Consider the following 21,129-nt stretch of genomic DNA (forward strand, 5'->3'; position numbering starts at 1 on the left):
TGCACCTTTCCGGGAGAAGAGCCCGTACGGCCCAAACAAGGACCTTCCGCTCTATCGACGTCAAGCTGAGCCATACTCGAAAAAAACTCTCCGAAACTTGTGAGAAACCGGAAGGAGTATTTTTAACACAGAAATACTCCATCAAACGTCCAACATTAGTTTTTGAAACTTTGTCAATGTTTAGGATGGGAATCCAAGTCTTTAACAGTGTAAAAAGCTCAGTATGCATGAAACAGCATCTCACCCCCCCTTTAAGACAATTACTGTTTTTGCAAGGGTTTTGCATAGCGTTACAATGAAAGATGGACAATGCACACAAAACGTGGACTTTGATCAAATGTTGCTTTATTTTAAAGGAAAAGCTGAACACATATAATAATAGAAAAAGAACAATATTTCACAAAATACATGACCCCCACACAACGTAGTGTATATGCACTCACACAGCTGTTTTGTGCTTATTTAACCACCTTGGCCGATGGTTGTGGAAGGAATAAACTCCACCATAAGGACAAGAATGTCTTAAATATTGATATACTGTCTTATTAAGAGTTTAAAAGCTTGGGTTTAGAGCTCTGGCTAAATTAAAGTGCTGCGATAGATTAAACCGAAGCAATTTAATTAAATGCATTAAGGGAAAAAAATGTTAATTAGAGTAATTAGGTGGGAATTTTGTCTCCTGTTGTGCCAGAACAGCTGCTGAGACCTCACACCCAAGGGATCAGTTACAAGGGAATTCTTCTTCCCTGGAGAGGACACTACATTCTCTGCGAGGCCCAGGAGATTCATATTCACTAACACATCCGACTGGCCCATGATGTCACCTGGTGCTGTAAAACTTTTTAATGGCCCACTAAATCAGAATCATGGATTGGAGGCATTTAAGGCTAAGTGAAGACAGGATAAGGTTATGGGGAGAAAGAGGGAAAGCAGGATGAAGAGACATAGAGAGAGAAAGAGAGAGAGCAAAATGACCTTGCTGATGTCATAACACAAGCAATAACCAATCAGAATGCATCTAGAATGAATGTTCACAACAACACATTAAAATCTCTGTGCTTTTATAATGCACTAACCTCTGAAACTCAGTCCTCTGGAGGGACACTGTCCTGCAGAGCTCAGCTCCAACCCCAATTAAACACACCTTGAACAGCTAATCAAGGTCTTACTAGGCATACTAGAAACTTCTTGGCATTGTGTTAAGAAAACCAAAAAAACGTATGAAAAATGGAATGAAAAATCTGTCACCATTTTCTCACCATCATAGTGTTCTAGTTCTGACTTATTTCGTGGAACACAAAACGAGAAATTTATCAAAATGTCCATTAAATGTAATGAAAGTGGATGGGGATCAGAGACCACTAACTAACCAAAAGGAGCTGCTTGGACAACTCCTTTTGTGCTCCATGGAATTATGTTATTTGATAGTGAATAAATGCAGATGTATGTTTTCACAGGATTCTGGGATATGATGCAAGATCCAGCTCCATTCATCCGCACACTCCTCAATGTCTGAAATCAATGTCCTCATTTGCCAGAATCAGTGCAGTTCTGCAAGGAATGTAGATCTATAAAGAAAGAGAAAAATACACAAACATATTTTAGCACAACAGCAGCACAAACTTTTTTTTCCTAATGTGGGTGATTGTGACAAGATGTTTTGAATCCCATTTCGGTTAATTTAGTGCTGACTGACTGTGAGCAGATCATCTGAGATGTGTCTATATATATATATAAAATATTATTATAATTTTTTTAAACTGATCAGTCATAACATTATGAACTAATATTGTGTTGGTCTCCCTTTGCTGTCAAAACAACTCTGAACCGTTGAGGCATGGACTCCACTAGACCATTTTCGCTTTATGGCAGGATGCATTATCCTGCTGAAAAAGACCACAGCCACCAGGGAATACCATTTCCATGAAAGGGTGTATGGTCTGTAGCAATGCTTAGGTAGGTGGTACATGTCAAAGTAACATCCACATGGATGGCAGAATCCAATATTTCCCAGCAGAACATTACACAAAGCATCACACTGCCTCCGCGGGCTTGCCGGCCTGAGGTAAGCAACACATGCGCACCTGGGCATACATGTGATATAAAAGAAATATGCTCATGTGCCTACTGTTGCCACTTAGTCTGTTTGATCAGACCACACGGGCCTGCCTTTGCTCCCCAAGTGAACCAATGACCCTGTCTGGTTCACCACTGTAAGTCTGGAGACAAGGTAGGCCATGCCATAACCTTGATATGCTTCTTACAGAGCCACTCCTTAGTTATCCTGGCTGTGTGCTTCCAACTTGGTGAAAAAAGGTCCACTGTTGGAGCAATCATTAGAAAATGAAAGAAGCTAAACATGACTGTCAATCTCCCTTGGACTGGGGCTCCATGCAAGATCTCACATCGTGGGGTCTCATTGATCGTAAGAAAGGTGAGAAATCAGCCCAGAACTACATGGGAAGAGCAATCAGGTCAGGTCAATGACCTGAAAAGAGCTGGGACCACCGTTTCCAAGGTAACTGTTGGTAATACACTAAGACGCCATGGTTGGAAATCATGCATGGCACAGAAGGTTCCCCAGCTTAAACCAGCACATCCAGGCCCATTTTAAGTTTGCCACTGACCATTTGGATGATCCAGAGGAGTCATGGGAGAAAGTCATGTGGTCAGATGAGACCAAAATATAACTTTTTGGTCATAATTCCAATAAACATGTTTGGAGGAAGAAGAATGATGAGTACCATTCCAAGAACACCATCCCTGCTGTGAAGCATAGGAGTGAAGTAGCTTTGGGGTGTTTTTCTGCACATGGGACAGGACGACAGCACTGTATTAAGGAGAGGATGACCGGGGCCATGTATTGCAAGATTTTGGGAAACAACCTCCTTCCCTCAGTTGGAGCACTGAAAATGGGTCAAGGCTGGGTCTTCCAACATGACAATGACATAAAGCACACAGTCAGGATAACCAAGGAGTGGCTCTGTAAGGAGCATATCAAGGTTCTGGCGTGGCCTAGCCAGTTTCCAGACCTAAACCCAATACAGAATCTTTGGAGGGAGCTCAAACTCTGTGTTTCTCAGCGACAGGCCAGAAGCCTGACTGATCTAGAGAAGATCTGTGTGGAAGAGTGGGCCAAAATCCCTCCTGCAGTGTGTGCAAACCTGGTGAAAAACTATAGGAAACGTCTGACCTCTGTAATTGCAAACAAAGGCTACTGTAACAAATATTAACATTGATTTTCTCAGGTGTTCAAATACTTATTTGCAGCTGTATCACAAATAAATTGCTAAAAAAAACATACATTGTGATTTCTTGATTTTTTTTAAAGATTGTCTCTCACAGTGGACATGCACCTACTATGACAATTTCAGACCCCTCCATGATTTCCAAGTGGGAGAACTTGCAAAATAGCAGGGTGTTCAAATACTTATTTTCCTCACTGTATATATATATATATATATATATATATATATATATATATATATATATATATATATATATATATATATATATATATATATATACGATTCACATGGCTATGTACCTACTGAGCTGAAAAAGACAAAACAGTAGTATTTCTTTTGGGAATAAAGCTTGAAAGCAAGTTATTGTGCTGTTAAAAGCAGCTCTAATCTGCTGTGTGAAAACAATTCTTTATGTAACCTGGGAGCAACTGCAATACCATTTTTATTAGTGAAATCACTGTTCTTTGACCTCACTTCATACAGCAGGACATGAGACTACAGGTCTGGGATCAGTCCAGCGGGATCTGAGAAGTGATTGGGTCCGGGCGTCGACATGCCGACAAAAAAAGACTTGTTTCTCTCAGAGGATAAAAAGGAAAGCAGAGAATATATCTAGCGAAAGTTCTCATGAATAAAACATTGTGTGTAGGGAGAGGAAACAGAGTCATTCTTTTAGGTCAGGTTCTGGTTGATTTCCACAGGGAGAAGACATGCAGTTTATTAACTGGGCCTACACTCACCTGCTGAAACTTGACCTGAGCTCCCAGCATGAGCGCCAAGATGACGCTGCCGCGATTACAAACAGAAAATCACTGTTTTAACACCAGAAGCTTCACTATGTTCCTATGGAAGCTTTTGGAAATGAGATGTCAGAGTCTGTGTGTGGTCTTGCGACAGTGGTTTGTCTATTGGGAGAGTTTTGATGGGGTTTTATCATTTAAGGCATAATAGGATTAAGCTTGTTGAGCATAATTGACAGCACCTCATGTATACGGTTGCATTACTTGGAACTTAATTTTTACCAGGGGTTGTCAAACTTTAGACCATGGCACCTCGGCCCAAGTACCGTTCTCTCGATAATTAAAGGTTTCTTAAAAGGCACAGTATGTAAGATTTTTGGATTAAAATATCCGAAAACCACCAGAACATTGTTATATATTTTGAGCAACAGGCGAGCAAATGTTTGGCTACTTTCATCTGATACAAAAATCTGAGACATAAAAATGAGATGTATAAATCTCAGAAGACATGATTCTAGATGCCTCTTAATATAACCCATTGCAGCAGGCTTTTGCAGTAATATAGATCTAGGGTTTTCAGCCACTGGGGGTCCATTATGGTGCTACAGGGGGTCAGTGAAGAACTTTTTTCTAACTATTTGAATGAGCACAGTAATTAATAATGTAGTAATGCTAGATATTGATCTTAATTAAAGTTATATTAAAGCAGGAGTCTTCAACCTTGATGGATGGAGAAATGGAGCAGGGACCCCCTATTGTTGACTATTGAGTTTTAATCTCAGAGCTAAGCTGTGCGTCTGCAGTTCTCCACCTGACCACTAGATGTCACTGCTGCAGTTTGGAAACATCTCAAAGGAATGGAAGCTGCAGGTAGCTTGAACTGTTTTGATAAACACTAAACTTACATACATAATTTTGAAAAACGCACTATAATGTGATGGGAAAAACATGAAAGCACTATCTAATGTAAGATGCAAGATAATCTGACAAAGGAAGTCTTGGTGTATGTGATTGTGGGAAGGAGAATGAGTAAAAAGAGTTGATGTTAGCAGAACGCCTACATCTGTACTGACACTGCATCCAGATCTACTCCAAGAAGAGAACTGAACTAAGACTCACCCTTTAGAAAGCTTCAGAAATGACAAAAAAGAAGAGAAAGAGATAAAATCTCCCTTTCTGGGCAGAGTCACGGACAGAGCAGCAGGGTTGCCTGCCTTTGAATGAATGTTTTTGTCAGAGCACCGTCTGAGTTACACCGGCGTTAATATCTTGCTCAATTAAAATGCCTGCTGCGATTAGCCGGATCTCTTAAAAGGCACTTTGAGCCAAAACGGTATTAACAGGCTCATTGATTTCTGGCATAACCATCTTTCAGTCGGCTCATCAGCAACGGTAATCACGCAACTCAGGCCATTACAAACTACATGGCCGCAGTGACCCCTGACCGGCGAGCTAATCCATCACTGACATTTAAAACAAAAATGCTATCTTCAGGTACAGCGTTCCAAGAGGAAGGAGGGCAAGAAAAGGGACCTCATGGGACTGGCCCGGCTCCAGCAACATGAAGACGAAGAGAAATCTAAGCTGATAACAGCCACTCTAACTGCTCATTCTCACTGTCGAGTATTTTGTTGTCCTGAAAAAATTATGTCATCATTACTACTGACCCTCATGTCATTCTAAACCTGTATGGCTGTGGAAAACAAAAAAGGGCACAAAAGCATCATCAAAAGTATCCATACACATTGTGAACCATATTGCAATTCATTAATAAAGGCCAAAAATTTAATTTAACTTAAATGTGACATCCAGCCTAGATTTTGGTGTTCATAAGAAATGTGGCAACCTGCCCCAGTTTCTGTTGAAGCCATTACGGAAGTGACTTAAAGCGCAATTCATCGACATGCTCCAGAAGGCAGCAGAATCTCATTGAGCTCCATGTTAAAATTCCCAACCTTACAGCAGAAAAAAAACATATTTACATCCTGGTACAAATTGTGGTTTTGGTCTATATGGCTAATTTTGCCCTTCATGACAACTGTGAGGGGGGTGATTTTTTTTTTCAAACTCATGTAAACTTTCATGTAAACTCATTCGTTTACATTATATAAAGCCTTAAAATTCTGCATAATTAAGGGCGTGGCCACTTTGAGTGACAGGTGGAAAGCCATTTATCCACTGTCTGTTAGTCATTGCGTCACCTAAGCTCCGCCCACATCCCACCACTTTGCCCATTTTCTATTATCCAGACCAGTTGTGACGCGATGACACGCTGCCAAGATGGTAACTGCCAGCTCGACCTTACTTTACATTTACATTTATGCATTTAGCAGACGCTTTTATCCAAAGCGACTTACAATTCAGGAGTACAGGAAGTGAGCCGTCAAGAAGAGGCAAAGAAGCGCAAAAAGTGCCCTAAATGCCAAGATTTGTATACTACTCAGAGTAGCAAAAACCAGAAAAGGGGAAGAAGAAAAGAGAAATAGGAAGAGATGAGTTTTTACCTGTCTTTTCAATGAAGCGAGCGATTCTGTCGTGCGTATGGAGGACAGAAGATTGTTCCACCAACCAGGAACAATGAAAGAAAAAGTTCTGGAGAAGGATTTCATGCCTCTCTGTGATGGTACCACAAGCCTTCGCTGGTTAGCTGAGCGAAGGCTTCTGGTGGGGGTGTAGACTCGTAGGAGTGAGTCGAAGTGTGCAGTTGCTGAGCCACGCTTCAAAATGGCTCATCTAAATCCTATGGGTGACGTCACGTACACTACGTCCATATTTTTTTTACAGTCTATGGTCTGAACCAATCATATTGATTTAGATCTTTTCAATAAATCAGTTAATTCAATTCATAGAACTGGTGTGAATGATTCACAGTTGAGCCATTTGTTATTTTGAGTCAGATCTTGTCTGTTGAATCAGCTGATTCAGTTCACAAAACTGGCGAAGGATTTGTTCATGAATCACAATGATCTAGATTAACTCAATTCAAACGAATGCTCAATAACAACAAAAAATATAATACAATATGAAAAAAATAAAGTTGCATGGACTACTTTTATAATGCTTTGCATCCTTTTCATTTAAATCAATGTAATGAATTAATCAAAAACTAGCGCAGTCTTCATACATTCTCTTTTTGTGTTCCACAGAAGAAAAATTCATATTGGTATGGAACAACATGTGTAAATGTTTACTTTTTTGTTACTTTTAAGTGATATTAACCTATTAAAGAAATTATTAATTACTTGATTATTATAACTTGTATAGAAAAGGCAAAAATTCTGCTTAATTTAATAGTTAATCTGATTAATACTGACCTCATTTTCAAATTTAAGGAAGGGCAAAATAACGTTTATAACATTTTATATTCACTTCCTAAATCTAAAGCATTTCTTAAATACTAGATCAATGTATGTTTTATTTAAATCTTGGTTTGTGCCTGAGGCTAGAATGCAGAGCAAACCAACGTTAACACTGGAGATGTAAAAACCTCATGTGCTTCATTAAAAGGAGCATATTCTTATAATATATGATTTAGCAGCAATGTATTAATTAGCACGCTTGCCGTAAGACAATTAGCACAGGAAACTGCTCTCAGGTAAAAGTACAACCTTAAAAAAAAAGACCCCCCCACCACCAATTCATTGGCCAGTCGTTCAGGCAACTCCAAAATATATACATTTACACATTCCTGAGGTGAAATAGCCTCAGTGCCAGTATGTTAAATGTAAGAAATCAAAATTTCTTTGAAAGCATCAAACACTGTGGCATTAGTTGAAATCAACGCAAGGGGTAATGTTAGCTGAAAAGCTATGTTTTTCAAGATGAATGATCAAGATTTAACATGTTTAACATCCTGGCGAGTACAGAAAAGCACACAAGCAATCAAAACAATGCGACATGCTAATCTTTCTAGCAGGGATAAGAGACAAAACGAAACTTAACGCGAGGAAAATTGAGAACAAACGATGAGAATATGGTGTAAGGCATTTCAGGCATTGGTTTTTGATCGAGAGCCACCTCGGTGAGAACGACCGTGCAGATGCAGCAGCAGGAACTTTGGGCTCATAGGGATAGGTTGAACTTCCTCCCACTTGTGCCTCAGCTTGTTTACTGTGTAACTGGTTTGTGTTTCTTTAATTCTCAGTGATTCATGTTTAAAATATGTTTTACACATTTAGCCATTACACCGTAGGACCTAATTTACAATCTTGAATTTAACATTTTGGCATATTTTGATGAAAACCACCTTTTCAGCTAGTAACTCAACTTAGTGGTGTTTGCTAAGACTAGCATTTCTGATGGTAAATCTACTGTTATGACAATAGCAAGTCTACTATTTCTCATGATTAGGGTAGTCTCACAATTCTTCATTCTTTTTCTTATTTTAAAGGGTAGCCTATAATACTCATGGTATAAGGGTTAGTCAACTTTTTCCTCATACTTAGGGTAGGAACACATTAAACTGATGCTAAAGAACTAGCACTGATGAAAGCCGACTGTTGACACCTCGCATCGCCTGCGTCAGGGAAAATAACAGCACCTGAACACACCAAAAGGACTGCAGGCGACTGTCAATTAGCACACACGTTCTGCGCCTGTGTGTAAACGAGATAAGAGTCTATTTAAGAAGATATTCATCTATTTTCATCATTTAAAAACGCTCGCACAAAACTAAGACTGCAGATATACAAACCATAAACAAAGCAGCGCTTGCTTACTGTTTTTAATATCAATCCCGCCGATCACGTTCTTTACACCGTTCATGTTATTATAAAAATATTTGCACAGTGCTGCTCGGGTAAGATGACATAAAATTATAACAGCCTTCTGTCTGTTCAGTTTTGACTCGCTTTCATTACTTTTTCTCTTATTCTCGAGCACTGACTCGTTCCCTAAGCTGTAAAGTCATTCAGAGTTCCCTCTCTCACCAACGGCCCGACACCAATTCTACAAGTGGAATCAGCCAAAAACAAACGGTGTCCGACTACGGTTAGGTAAGTCAGCTGATGCTCAAAAATGGCCCACCGTTGGCTTGGCGTCTCCCTGGCTTAACATTTAGCTTAAACAGCAAGCAAGTATTGAACATTATTCCCTTGTTCTGTAGTGTTAAGTCTTAATGAATTTGAGAACCTGAGCAACCACACTGCATAGACCTGGCAACCACCTGCAACAGCCAAACACTGAGACAGCAAGTTTTGAGGCATGAGTTCTAGCAACGCCCTAGAAACCATTTGGAATAGCAATAACTGTTTTCAGTCATGCGCTATAACTCCAAACACTTTAGCAACCACTCAGCGCCGTCATGGTAATCGGCTGCAACAACCTGACACCGAGACAGCAGGTTTTCATTTATGCCAAGGTTTCTAACAACACCCTAGAAACCATTTGGATTACCATAGCAACACCCTAGCAACCCACCCAGAACACTTCAGCACTGAAGCAGTTTGCTTTGTACAGACACCCCTACCATTCTAACTTATTAAGATGTACTGAGCTGGAGTGTTGATGGTTTAGGTAAGACCCAAAGGAATGAGGACACAGTGCTGGAGGGCTACAAGTTCACAGATCCCTATAGACTTCTTTTGATTACGGCAGCACCTCACTTGCCCCAAAATGCTCCGGGGTAGCCTGCAGTGACCTACTGTGACTGTGTGCAAATGTGAACTGGCTCTTAATGCAAAATTGAAACTTCAGAGTGTCTTGCAGTGAGAAAAACTTTTTCAATGCATGTTCTTGCAAAGTAGAGGAACAAAGCTGTCAAATGACTGCAAACCATCAGGCATTCCATTCACGTTCAACGCTCGCATCACCCACAGTGAAGGTTTGTGGCTTTCAGTGCCTCTCTTTCAAAAGGTGAGCAATGCCTTTGGGTAGATTATATATTTAAACACTATGATCAAGATTTTATAAGGGTATAAAGCAGGCAGAACGGGGAGGTTTGTCTTTCCCATCGAGTATCCCATCTATTCCAAGAATCCTGAGCAGTTTTTCCTCTCTCTTCCCCTTGTTCTACTCACCGCTCAAAATATATCTTACCCCAGAGTTGGTCTTCCTGCTAATGAAGGCCATTTCCTCATGTGGAATGAGAGGTTACTAAGTCACCGGACCCATAAAGCTGTGATGACCTGTAGAACGGTGTCCAATAGCAAGGTGTTCTTCCAAAGGCTCGCTCACGCAACTCAGTCACTGGAACCCAATGAATGTGGGTCACAGGGAAGGTTACAAATTAGTATGAAAACTCCCACTGTTTTCTCCACCCTCCATTGCAGTCCGCTTCCTTATTATCCGTACAGTGTGGCTGAACGTGGAGGATTCATATTGCTTTAGATGGAGAGTGAAATGAAAGGGAGCTTTTTCATTCCTTTGATCACAGAGCTTCACTCTTCTGTATCTTTCTTCCGTTCTTTTCTTCAGAAATCGTCAGAAGAGCTGCGTGGCCCATCATAAGCTGCAAGGATCTCATCAAGAAAACATCTAAGGGATGTAATTATTCAATCCTGCTCATTAAGAAATCTTTTATTGCCCATTCTTCAGAGAGCAAGAGCGAGAGAGACAAAGACGAAAAAGAAAGAGGGGGAAAGATGAACAACTGTTAAGAGCACCCTGTGCTTTTCCAAACTCATGCCAAGTGACAAAAAGTTGGGACCGGAAGGGTTAAGCCTCTATTTTCTTTGCACTGCAAACACACAAGGCAAATAAAATGGTGAAAAAAAGTGAATAATGAAGCAATTATTTTCAATTAGTCTCAGCCTCAAATGACATGCCCAAAGTCGTGTTTCAAGTTAAAGGGTTGGTAAAACACATTGTTTCGAAGGCTAGATTGTGTTTGTGGGGTGCACTGTAACGTGTTCTTGCTTGGTTTTTAAAAAATTGCATTATTTTTCATATATTTTACCTTTACCCCACACTGTTTTCTGGGTTCTATGAAGAAGGCCCCTCAAAAGTATGCAATGGGCTCTTTAACGTTACCTTTACAGGTAATCTGTAAAGACTGCAGATCTATAGTGATCGCTAATGAATGGCACCTTTTGTATTTTTAGAACAAGAACTATTAACCCAAAACCATCACTAAACATTGGCTTTACTAGTAGCTGAATCAAGCACAGAACCATGTAGATAAACAATACTTAAAAGCTCTAATCAAAGAATAATTTACTCTAATTCCAAGTTCGATTTTAAAAACATTGTAACGTTAGGTGTTTGTGGGACAACGTTAAATATGAATGGAGCATTTAACAAACTGGTTTGCAGAGCCAAAAAACGTTGTCATTTGTTTAGTTCCTTGCTACAATGCACAATTAACAATACACACTATTACAGGAAAGCACACTGATGAAAAATAAATCATACATACAGGTTGTGGCCCGTTTTTAAAGTTGGAAATGCTCCATCTTTGAGGACAAGCTGTTGTGTGAATCCTGCATTGAACTTGCTAAGATTGTGGAAGCTTTCTTCCGTAAAATGTGCAGTGCGGAGAGCGAGATTCGGGTGATAATTGTGAGGGACCGAGTTAAAAATTAATTTTAACCATTGATCCCTAACTCCCCCTTCCCTAGGAAGGCTGAACAAAGTGGACCCGAAATGCGGCTGAAAATAACAGCGTTTCGTCGGCATTGCATCGACAACACTCCAGCCTTCTAACTATACCCCACTCCACAGCAATACAAATTGGCCTCACTCCCCTTATTTAATATTCTCAGAGGAGGGGTTTATGTAAATATTGGGGTTGGTGATGTCAGCAACCCTGGAGGAAAAGGCTGTTTGCTGTAGTCCTTAGAAATAGATTTAAAAAAAAAGCAAATATATCCCTTTGCTTTAAACTTTGAACGTTGTAACTTTGCAGATGTTATTTAACAGCAACATTACACACTAGCTAAAGTCAGATATTCAGAATTTAGTTAAAGTCACAAACAAGAAATCCACAAGCTACACAAGCTATTTAAAACAATATATTCTTATTTAGTATTCTGGATGGGTACAAATTCTGGCAATTGAGTCATATATGAACATTATTCCACTATATTCAATTTTTTGTACTTACATATTTCATTTTTGAAATGTTCTTGGTTTAAATAAAATGTATTTTTTTTTTAGTAATTGTGTAATTATTTCATTACTGATTATTATCTTATCTTTTATTTTATACATTTTTATGAATTATTTTATAAATACATTATTCAGCAAGGACACATTAAATAAAGGAAGTGTATGCAAGATTGTCGCCAAAACTGGAACTGCAATCACTTTCAAATGACTGTAGAGCGGTGAATCCCCTCTTCCCCTTCCCCTGACTCGAGGTTGCCAGATAGGCTGCAGGATCAGCAGGAACGTTTGTAGCTGCAGCTGTGGTAACTAGAGCAGATCTGGCAACACGGATGCAGAAACACTACTGACTTCGTGATTGGTCGATAAGTGGAGGGCGGAGCTTCAGGCCAAAACACAACATGTCAACATCAACATCAGTTGAGGGCTGCAACAACAACTTTTAAATGACAATATCCTGGTCGGACTACTGTTATCAGTGATATAAGTATTTGAAATTAACATGATTTCTTAATGTCTAGTGACATATCAGGGACAATTTATGATTAATTGAAATACATTTCTTACAGCTCCTTCAAATATAATTAAATAATGCTGCAAGACATCAATTTCAAATAATCTTTTGAATTAAAAAACCAACAAAAAAGACCTTCAAAAAATCCTGAAAAATATTAAGTAGCACAACTGTTTTCAACATTGATAAGAAGAAGAAATGTTTCTTAAGCACTGAATAAGCATTATAATGATTTCATTGTGAATAAACGTAGCCTTGGTTAGCATACGTGTCTTCTTACAGTAAACTATAAACAACAGATACAATGTCTGTTTCATCATGGATATTCCATTAGAAGGAACTATACAATAAAAGTGTATACAATTTTAATAATGCTTTCCTAACAATAGAAGGTTAAATCTGAAAACAAGAATAACAGAGGAGACATTGCGAATGGAAGGCTAAAATGGCTGATTCAGCACTGAATGTTTCCTAAAATTGTGAGAAACTGCTTTGAAATTAAACAAGCTCACCTGCTATCATGCCCAGATTGGAGGGGAGCAAAAACCTTTTTTTCCCCTTAACTGTCAAATTGGAGCTTTTTGGAACAAGCGCTGCTGTGTATAAAGTAGTACTTCTTGTCCTAAAGTGAAAGCTACGAGGGATAAAGTGAGTAATTCATGCAGAACGCCTGTGGAAGGGCTGTTCAGGGTAACGGGTGATGCTTCCTACAAGCGGGCCTGATCGAAAACCAGCGTGATGTTTATTTATGTCCAAGTACTGAGGGTACCGTGTGAAAGCTGCAATATCGAACAAACACCTTAGCCATCCAGCATGGCCCATCCTATAAAACTGCAATAGCTGTGAGGGTAGAAGTGCAAATTTAGTGTGCAAATGTTAGCTCGTTTCTGAGAAAGAGAACAGAATGAGCAACAGCACAAGAGAGAGAGAGAGAGAGAGAGAGAGAGAGAAGGGGGAAAACGGTGATTGTGATGGGTCCCGTTAAAAAGAAATGGTGAGAAAAGACAAACTTTAAACTGACTTTGAAGCAACAGTCCTTTAAATAAAACATGTTGTGAGTCTCCCAAAATGGAGGCTGCATCCGGCACCTGCGTCTCGTTTTAATAATTCATTTGCTGTCACAATCAGACATTCCTCTAAAGCGTGCGAGAGAAGGAAGGAGGGCGTTTATCTTTTTTTATCAAGTCTTTAAAACTCAAACATTAAATAAAAAGAGAGAAAAAGACTAATGCTTGCAAGATTTGCATAGGACACAAAGAACTGAAAGAAAACACTGATGAACTTGGATTCTGTTATTTATGCCAAGTAATAAAAGAGGAATAAAGAACTGGGGACATTTTTAATTTCATTGGTTTAAAAAAATGCCAAGGTTTCTTAGCAACAGAAACTTATCGCACGTATAAAGGTCAGTCTCTGTAGGAGAGACCAGGGCCAATTGTAACACTGAAATTATTTTAAAAGATGCCGAATAAGATAGACCGATGACATTCTGCACACGCTCGTCTGAGTTCTCTCTGTATGCCTGAACAAATAACAGATTATTCCACTTAGTGAGGAATTGTACAAAAACCTGATTCACAAAAAAATATTTTAGATTTTTTGTCGAAAGTTATGATTTCATAAATTTAAACTTAATCTGTTTTATCTCTGCTCTGAGGTCATGGGCAACTAAACTTTTGTTAAGCTGCTCAGTCATACAAACTTTACATAACATTCCATAGCAATGAATATGAGATTGCACTGTATACAAATATCAGTCAGTTCATCTGTGCACCCTTAATAAGCTGCCTACCCAATCGACCAGAACGGAAGGTGAGGCAGACCGTAAAGGATAAATATGAGGAAGACGTTGGGAAACTAATAGGCTGAGTTTCCTTTCTATAGAAGAGAAAACAAATGATACATTTATCAGTCTATAAATAAGGGGCAGCCAAAGATCAATAGCAATATGAAACCAAGGGGGTGTGTTTATGGACCTCCCAAAGAGATAGGGAGAGAGAAGGAGAGCTAAACAGAAAGCTTATACCACAAACAGAAAGTTACCTAGGCTTTCACAGGCTAACTGATTGGAGACGGCTCTTTCAACTGTTCGTTACAGGCCTACCTTATTCCCTGGACCCAGCGCTCCATCAGAAAACAGCCTGGGGAAATGACTGAATGGGCAGTTACTGGCAGTGGAGAAAAGGGAGAGAAAGAGGGAAAGATAGAGACAGAAAATAAATCAGGTATAGGGAACATTTTGAAGTTCAGCCTAAAACCTCCCCCAGGGTTCATCTCCATCTCCAGAATTGTATTTGGAGTCATATGCTGTATCCATACAAGCGCTGCACACTCAAATGACTCCATGCATGCCTTTGGATCAGTAAATCAGTAAAGTTTGTATAATGGAAATACACTGCACATGCCATACTTTCTATGAACAACCTTTATATTACGACGCGACACGACAAATCCCCATCTTATTTATGACGTACCCCAAGCACTCTCAATACTTCTCATAGAAAGGACAAATGTTTTCTTATTGACAAATTGTTGTGCCTTTCTCGTTTTTCTATGTGCATCATGGTAAACATCTATTAGTTTGTGATGCATAGTTATGAGAGGGAGCAATTCACCTCTTCTCCAAATTAATAGTTGGTAACGTACATGACAATTAGAAATTAGACTGCACAGAAATGGAAACTGAACAACAGGTAGCCCTAATACATAAAATGTAGTCAACCAATGCTGATGTTAACATTAACAATATGAAAAGAAAGTATAATTAGCTCGGTTTGAAGCGGTATGATAAGCGATCGTTAGATTTAATCATCGCAATTTATTTCAATGCTTTTTCTTCCCTTAGTTGGTCAGAACAAAGTGTACGTTGCACTGCTCCAAATCCAGTGTAGACAGCATCCCTGATAATGAATTCTCTTTGCTTTTGTTGTGTTGCATTGCTCGCGTCTGTTACGTTGCACAATAAACTTGTAGAACTCTGCAAATAAACTTTACACAAACGAAAGAAATTACACCGTAAGAAGAACAATTGTGTATGCCAAATAACCTGCGGACTGCACAATACTCTATAATGGACTATGTACTGTATCCTACATGAATTATTTACACGGCTTTACACGGAAAAACCTTCCAAGCTTTGAACATTTACACTAAAAGAAGAACCATTACAATGCACACTAGATAAACAATTAAAGGTTTCATGAACTGGCTTTTTTTATTTTTTTATACTGTTGTCTGAGATCAACTAATGATGTTTGTGTGGTTTTTACATTCGAAAACAAATAAGTAATAGGCCATTTTCTACGCTGGTTTTGAGGCTCTCTCCTGAACGCTGGGTTTTGATGGACACTGAAGACTTGAAAGTAAACATCCACGGCTAGGATGGGATAAGAATTGCATATTTAATGAGCTTAAGCTCCCCTGTCAGTTCACAAGACGGAGGGGAGAGAGTGAGGGAGAAACGGCAACCCGAATGATTTTCTCGATCACAGGGCTCATAAACGTCTTTATCAAACAAACACAATGATTTATCTCTCATCCACCCGCGATTGATTGGATTATTATTTGTATATTACACATAGCCTGCATGTGTAACGTGCACGATCTGTCGATATAAGCATGAAGCCGCCCTTCAAATGTCAAGTCGAGAGAGACAACAGCACGGATCAAGAATGGAATATAATGAGATTCATCCAAGCCTGCAGTCTCCCTCTCATTTACTGAAGCTTTCGCGCCTCGATCGCCCCCCGGTGACCGGTCCCAGTATAGCCGCCCCTCTGTGTTTTCTAATGGACGCGAGGCAAACTAAATAATAAAATTACACTTCAAACATTTTTTCCCCAAAGTTAGTTTATGTCACTGAAGGCAGTTATCATCACGATGATTTCATTTCAAGTGTTTTTAAAATAGGTTTAGTTTTAGTTAGTTATTTGATGCTATAAAAACGGGGTGTGTGACGTCATGATTGACAGCTGAGACTGACGGCTTCTCTGAGTGAAGTTGTCACTGAGGCACTAACTGACTTTTTTCGAAATTTTTGGGAGCAGATTGGAGCTTTAGCTTTAATTTCTACATTTCCATAACTGTTTATTTCACACCAACATTATTAATTGTTCTGCATCTGCGAGAGTGTGGGCGGGCTTTTGATATCGCGACTGTACTTCCTGCTCTACTTCCTGCGCTCTACTGCGCAACTCCGGTCCCGAAATCGCTACTGCGCAGACTCGGCCCCAAGATGTCCGCGCCGTGCAGGCCGCCCTAAAAGCTTCAAATCTGCCAAGCGGAAACGGATGATGTCGAGTCGTCCATATTTTTTTACGGTCTATGGATTCATCAGCCTGCCGGGCTTTGCGAGCCCTGGCCCATATGTGTCTGAGTCCAGCATGCTAAAGGTATGCTCACGTACACATAAGCAAAACGATCTATAACAATGCAATTATATACATATAAAGACACGTTTTACTCACATAAGTGTGTTGCACCATTCCCGTCCGATCCAAATCCACCATTGTCCAGAGATTTGTTTACAAACGATTCTGTAGTGAACTGAAGTGAATGTCTTCCCCACGTGAGCTGGAACTTCATTAAAAATAAAGTTCAACCACTCATTCCTAATATTAGGATCATAAGGAAGCTAATGCAGCAACTGTGTTCTTCCACAACCAGGAAAAGCTCAATATCTTACTTTCTTCCTCGGCATGTTTATGTTGTTGGCTAGCGTGATCCGAACAGCTCCATGAGTCGGTGGGCGGGGCTACTGGATTAGACGTGCTGTAGAGGCGGTTTTTCGTAGCTCTATGACGTAAGACTGAAGCACAAGATCGTTTGCTGGGCCTGGTGTCTATAAAAGCTTTTCTTTGACTACAAGAACGTTTTCACAGCTCTGAAACTTAGAGGATATTCTTATATTACCATGAGCTTGTATATATCAAAAGCTCAAGGGAAAGTTGATTTCTCAATTCATCACCCCTTTAAATCTTTAAACTGGAATTTTTTATGCTGAATATTTACACGGAAGAAAACACACTGAATGCAAGAATCTTTACACTACACATATACACTTTACAGTACGCAACACACTTCAGAACTCTGAAAAGAAACCTTTACACTGCATTAAGGAAGCTTACACAGAATAAGGAACCTATTCATGGCCCAGAGTAAAAAAATATTAGACAACATGACAGGGCACAAAGAACTCAAACTCTCCAAAACAACCTTAACATAGCAAGAATAACATTTGCATAACATGAAGAACCTTCACACTTCATAAAGAGCTTATATACCTCAAACCAGAATGAGTTTGGGACGCTCTTTTGCTGATTTATGGGAAGGGCAGCAGTGCTCACCTTCAGAGTTCAGACTTCATAGACTATATAAAGTGGATTGTCATAAAATTCAACTAGCTGTAATGAAGCCGAAATGAGATCATGATTTATTCAATCTCTTGCTCTTACCTTAAAGCTGTATTTTTCAATAAATGCCATACTCTCTGAAGATTACTATTGCATAATGAAATACTACTAGTGCGCTCACCTCTTTAGAAGCACGGCTGTTTTGAGCTAGTTCAAATAGTGGTTTTATACAGCTAACTGTAGCATTTCACAAGGGTCTGTTTATAACAAAGATGTGCTTTAATTCCGACCTATGGACACAAGAGACAACAAGGATCCATTTTTAAACGGCACATATAAAAACAAGACTTTTATGGCTCATTGCTCATTCTAGCACACAAGGCGATAAAATGGATACTGTATAAGCCAAAATCTTTCACACACTGGTTCAGATGAGCCAGTGCCCAAACTTGGATGAGCCAGTGTTTATAAAAAAATAAATACAAAACTGTTCATGAGATCAGTTCATAAGAACAGTGATTTAAGTTGACATGTCTTCATAACAACGTTTAAAAAGTAGCAACCGATCTTGCTGACCAATTCAAATGCATACTAATTTAACTTAATTTCTACATTTGCCACTATTTGTTTTGGGATTATGTGGATTAGAGGTTAAATGCATTGATTCACAAACTGCATAGTGAATTATTTGTCAAGTACATCTTTGCTTTGGCTTCTTGGTTTTGTAGAATGGACATTTGTTTGCATTTTTGTGTTTTGTGGTTTAACTAGCGCGCTAGGTGGGTCTGATAACAAATTCCAGTGTAAGATCGCCTCTCATTATAACAAATAAAAAAAAAGACTCCTGCTTGACCAAGCAAGTAAGAAAACAAGCAGCAGACCAACTGCAAAAAAAAGTCAAATACAGCAATATGCAAAACCGCAAATACCCTATAATTTTGAAATCAGTCAGACCAATGGTACTGTTTGGTAGTTTTTTCTTAGCACAGTCCCATATTTGGTGAACATATCTAATTTTGTTTAGGAGTTATAGACATTTATATTTATGAGCACATAAAAATGACCTACAAAGACTTTTTTTTTGTTGCATTATTAACTATCAAGCAACCTGCTATGATTCTGATTTTCCTAAGGTGATTTTGTCTCAATCTGACTAACAGTTCTGAAGATATTAGCAAATATTTAAATGTTAAATCACAATGTTATACGAACCATACGGCGCACCAGAGCTTGTTTAGTATCATTGGTTTCAAGGATTCAGGAATTTATAAGGAGACGACTCTCGTAAAAATAAGACAACCAAATAAATACAGGAAAGTTATAAGAATGTGAATATTTGATTTTACCAGTAGGTCGTTTAAAACTTATCATGCTGCTTCAGGGCATTGTTGTATTGTCGTGCCGATGACCCATACAGAGTTTCATAATGAGAAACTAATGCATTCATAAAATACAGCATTTAAGTACAAAATGGCCGATGGTCAAATTGATATCATTCGACTTGGCATGATGGCCAAAATCGAACAAAACCACCTTAATGTTTTTTTTGGGTAGGCCTGTCACGATAGTCAATAAATCAATTAATATTTAACAATAAATGATTTAATAAAAAAAAATAAAATAAAAAAAATGAGCTCGATAATTTTTCCGCCCGTGATAATTTCCATTTGCATGCTTGTTTGTTTTCCTCGTCTCTCTCGCTGACTGCGCACGCCTCGTTCGTTCGGGGAGGTGTTTATACTCGATGCGCAGACCGGGTGCCGGCATGATGAGATGTCTTCTTCGGTTGCGGAGCCGCACGCAAAGTTACAAAATTTGATGTGCACATGCAGCGGCAAGTGAAATGGGGTCTCGCGCACTCCCCGTTGACGTTATTTTTGCCGCGCACCCTCGCGCTCGTGCGGACGCGTCGAGTATAAATGAGGCTTAAAGCTACACTGAAGTTGGCAGTTTGATAAATGCAAGTTAATTCTTCAGTTCAATCTTTGTGTGCTAAAAAAGGCACATAAGTTCCCGTATAGATAGCAATACACATTCTCCTTTTTTTGCCAAATAAATGAAAAGCACGTCATAAATGTCTTCTCTCTTGCTGTATCAAAATCTCACCTAGCTTTCCTCAGAGATGGTCAAGTCAAGTTGTTTGTGCATGATTACAAGATATAACTTTTTTTTTTAATTCTGTATCCTAAATTGTTGATAATTAAGTTATATATCATATGCTGAAGTAAATTTCTGGAGTGTTAATGATTAAAAGGAAAAAACCGAAAACAAGACTCGTACAGAAATGAACCGTGGGTTTTGTGAACCGTGCCGCCCCTAATATGCACCTCATCTGTTGCAGTTTTCATCCATTTTATTTATTGTTTTTGGTAATTTTGTTCATTTATTCTAGATATTTAAAATGTTTTCCGTTTTCAGTGTTAAACAGTGTTTAGGAATAAAAGTTCATTGATTTTTGAAAAAAGTACCCGCGTTATTATGCCATTTTCATTATTTTAGATGAAAATGGTCTCAGAACGACAATATTATTGTTTATTACAATAATTTCTTGGCCAATTTATCGTCCAGCAAAATTTGTTATCGTGACAGGCCTATTTTTGGGCAAACCGTTCAGAAGTTATAAGCAGAAAGAGCCATTTTACATATCTCCTGACCAGTAGGTGGTGCTGTGCCAAAACACTGCATGGAGCCTCAAGTCATGCTTGGGATAATGTGGAATGTTGGGTCTGAATATACTAAAATGGTGCAGAGAAATAGCCTTGCATATTTTTTTTTTGTGTGCAAATGCTTTATTAAAATTAATTTGATGAATCAACTTGATTTTCATTCCATTTTTATTCTTTTGGCGTTAACATTTTCATTATGAAAAATGGCATAGGATTCATTCGTATCGTATCGTTTCTAGCCCTTACGGATCAAAAGTTATTGGCATAACCATGAGAGCAACTTTGGAAAGTTGGTGGCGCTAGAAGGAGCTAGAGATTCCAAATATGCTATAGTGACATTTCAGACTGTCCTCTATGCGCTGCCATTGACTCAAGAATGGAAAAAGAAGAAAAAGGCCAACAATTACAATAGGTGCCTACGCACCTTCCGTGCTTGGCCCCGAAAAAAAAACTGTATACAATAGGGGTCAAGTACTGAATGGTGGAATGACATCTATGGATTGATTTCTTTGTTAAAGGGCAAACTTAAAGTCATGGACCTGACCAGATTGTTACTAGCTACATTAC

At 39.0% G+C, this 21,129-nt stretch overlaps 1 protein-coding gene across 1 annotated transcript in view; it reads right to left on the bottom strand.

Annotated features, from left to right (window-relative positions):
- Positions 1 to 345: 345 nt before the first annotated feature.
- The window catches only part of gbe1a (glucan (1,4-alpha-), branching enzyme 1a), a 195,728-nt gene continuing 174,944 nt past the window's right edge, over positions 346 to 21,129 (bottom strand). The window contains exon 16 of the mRNA XM_067434224.1: positions 346 to 1,568. Within this exon, the coding sequence (XP_067290325.1) occupies positions 1,506 to 1,568 (63 nt within the window). The 3' untranslated portion in view covers positions 346 to 1,505. The remainder of the gene's footprint in view (positions 1,569 to 21,129) is intronic.

Source organism: Pseudorasbora parva, chromosome 23, assembly GCF_024679245.1.
Source record: "Pseudorasbora parva isolate DD20220531a chromosome 23, ASM2467924v1, whole genome shotgun sequence".
NCBI lineage: Eukaryota > Metazoa > Chordata > Actinopteri > Cypriniformes > Gobionidae > Pseudorasbora > Pseudorasbora parva.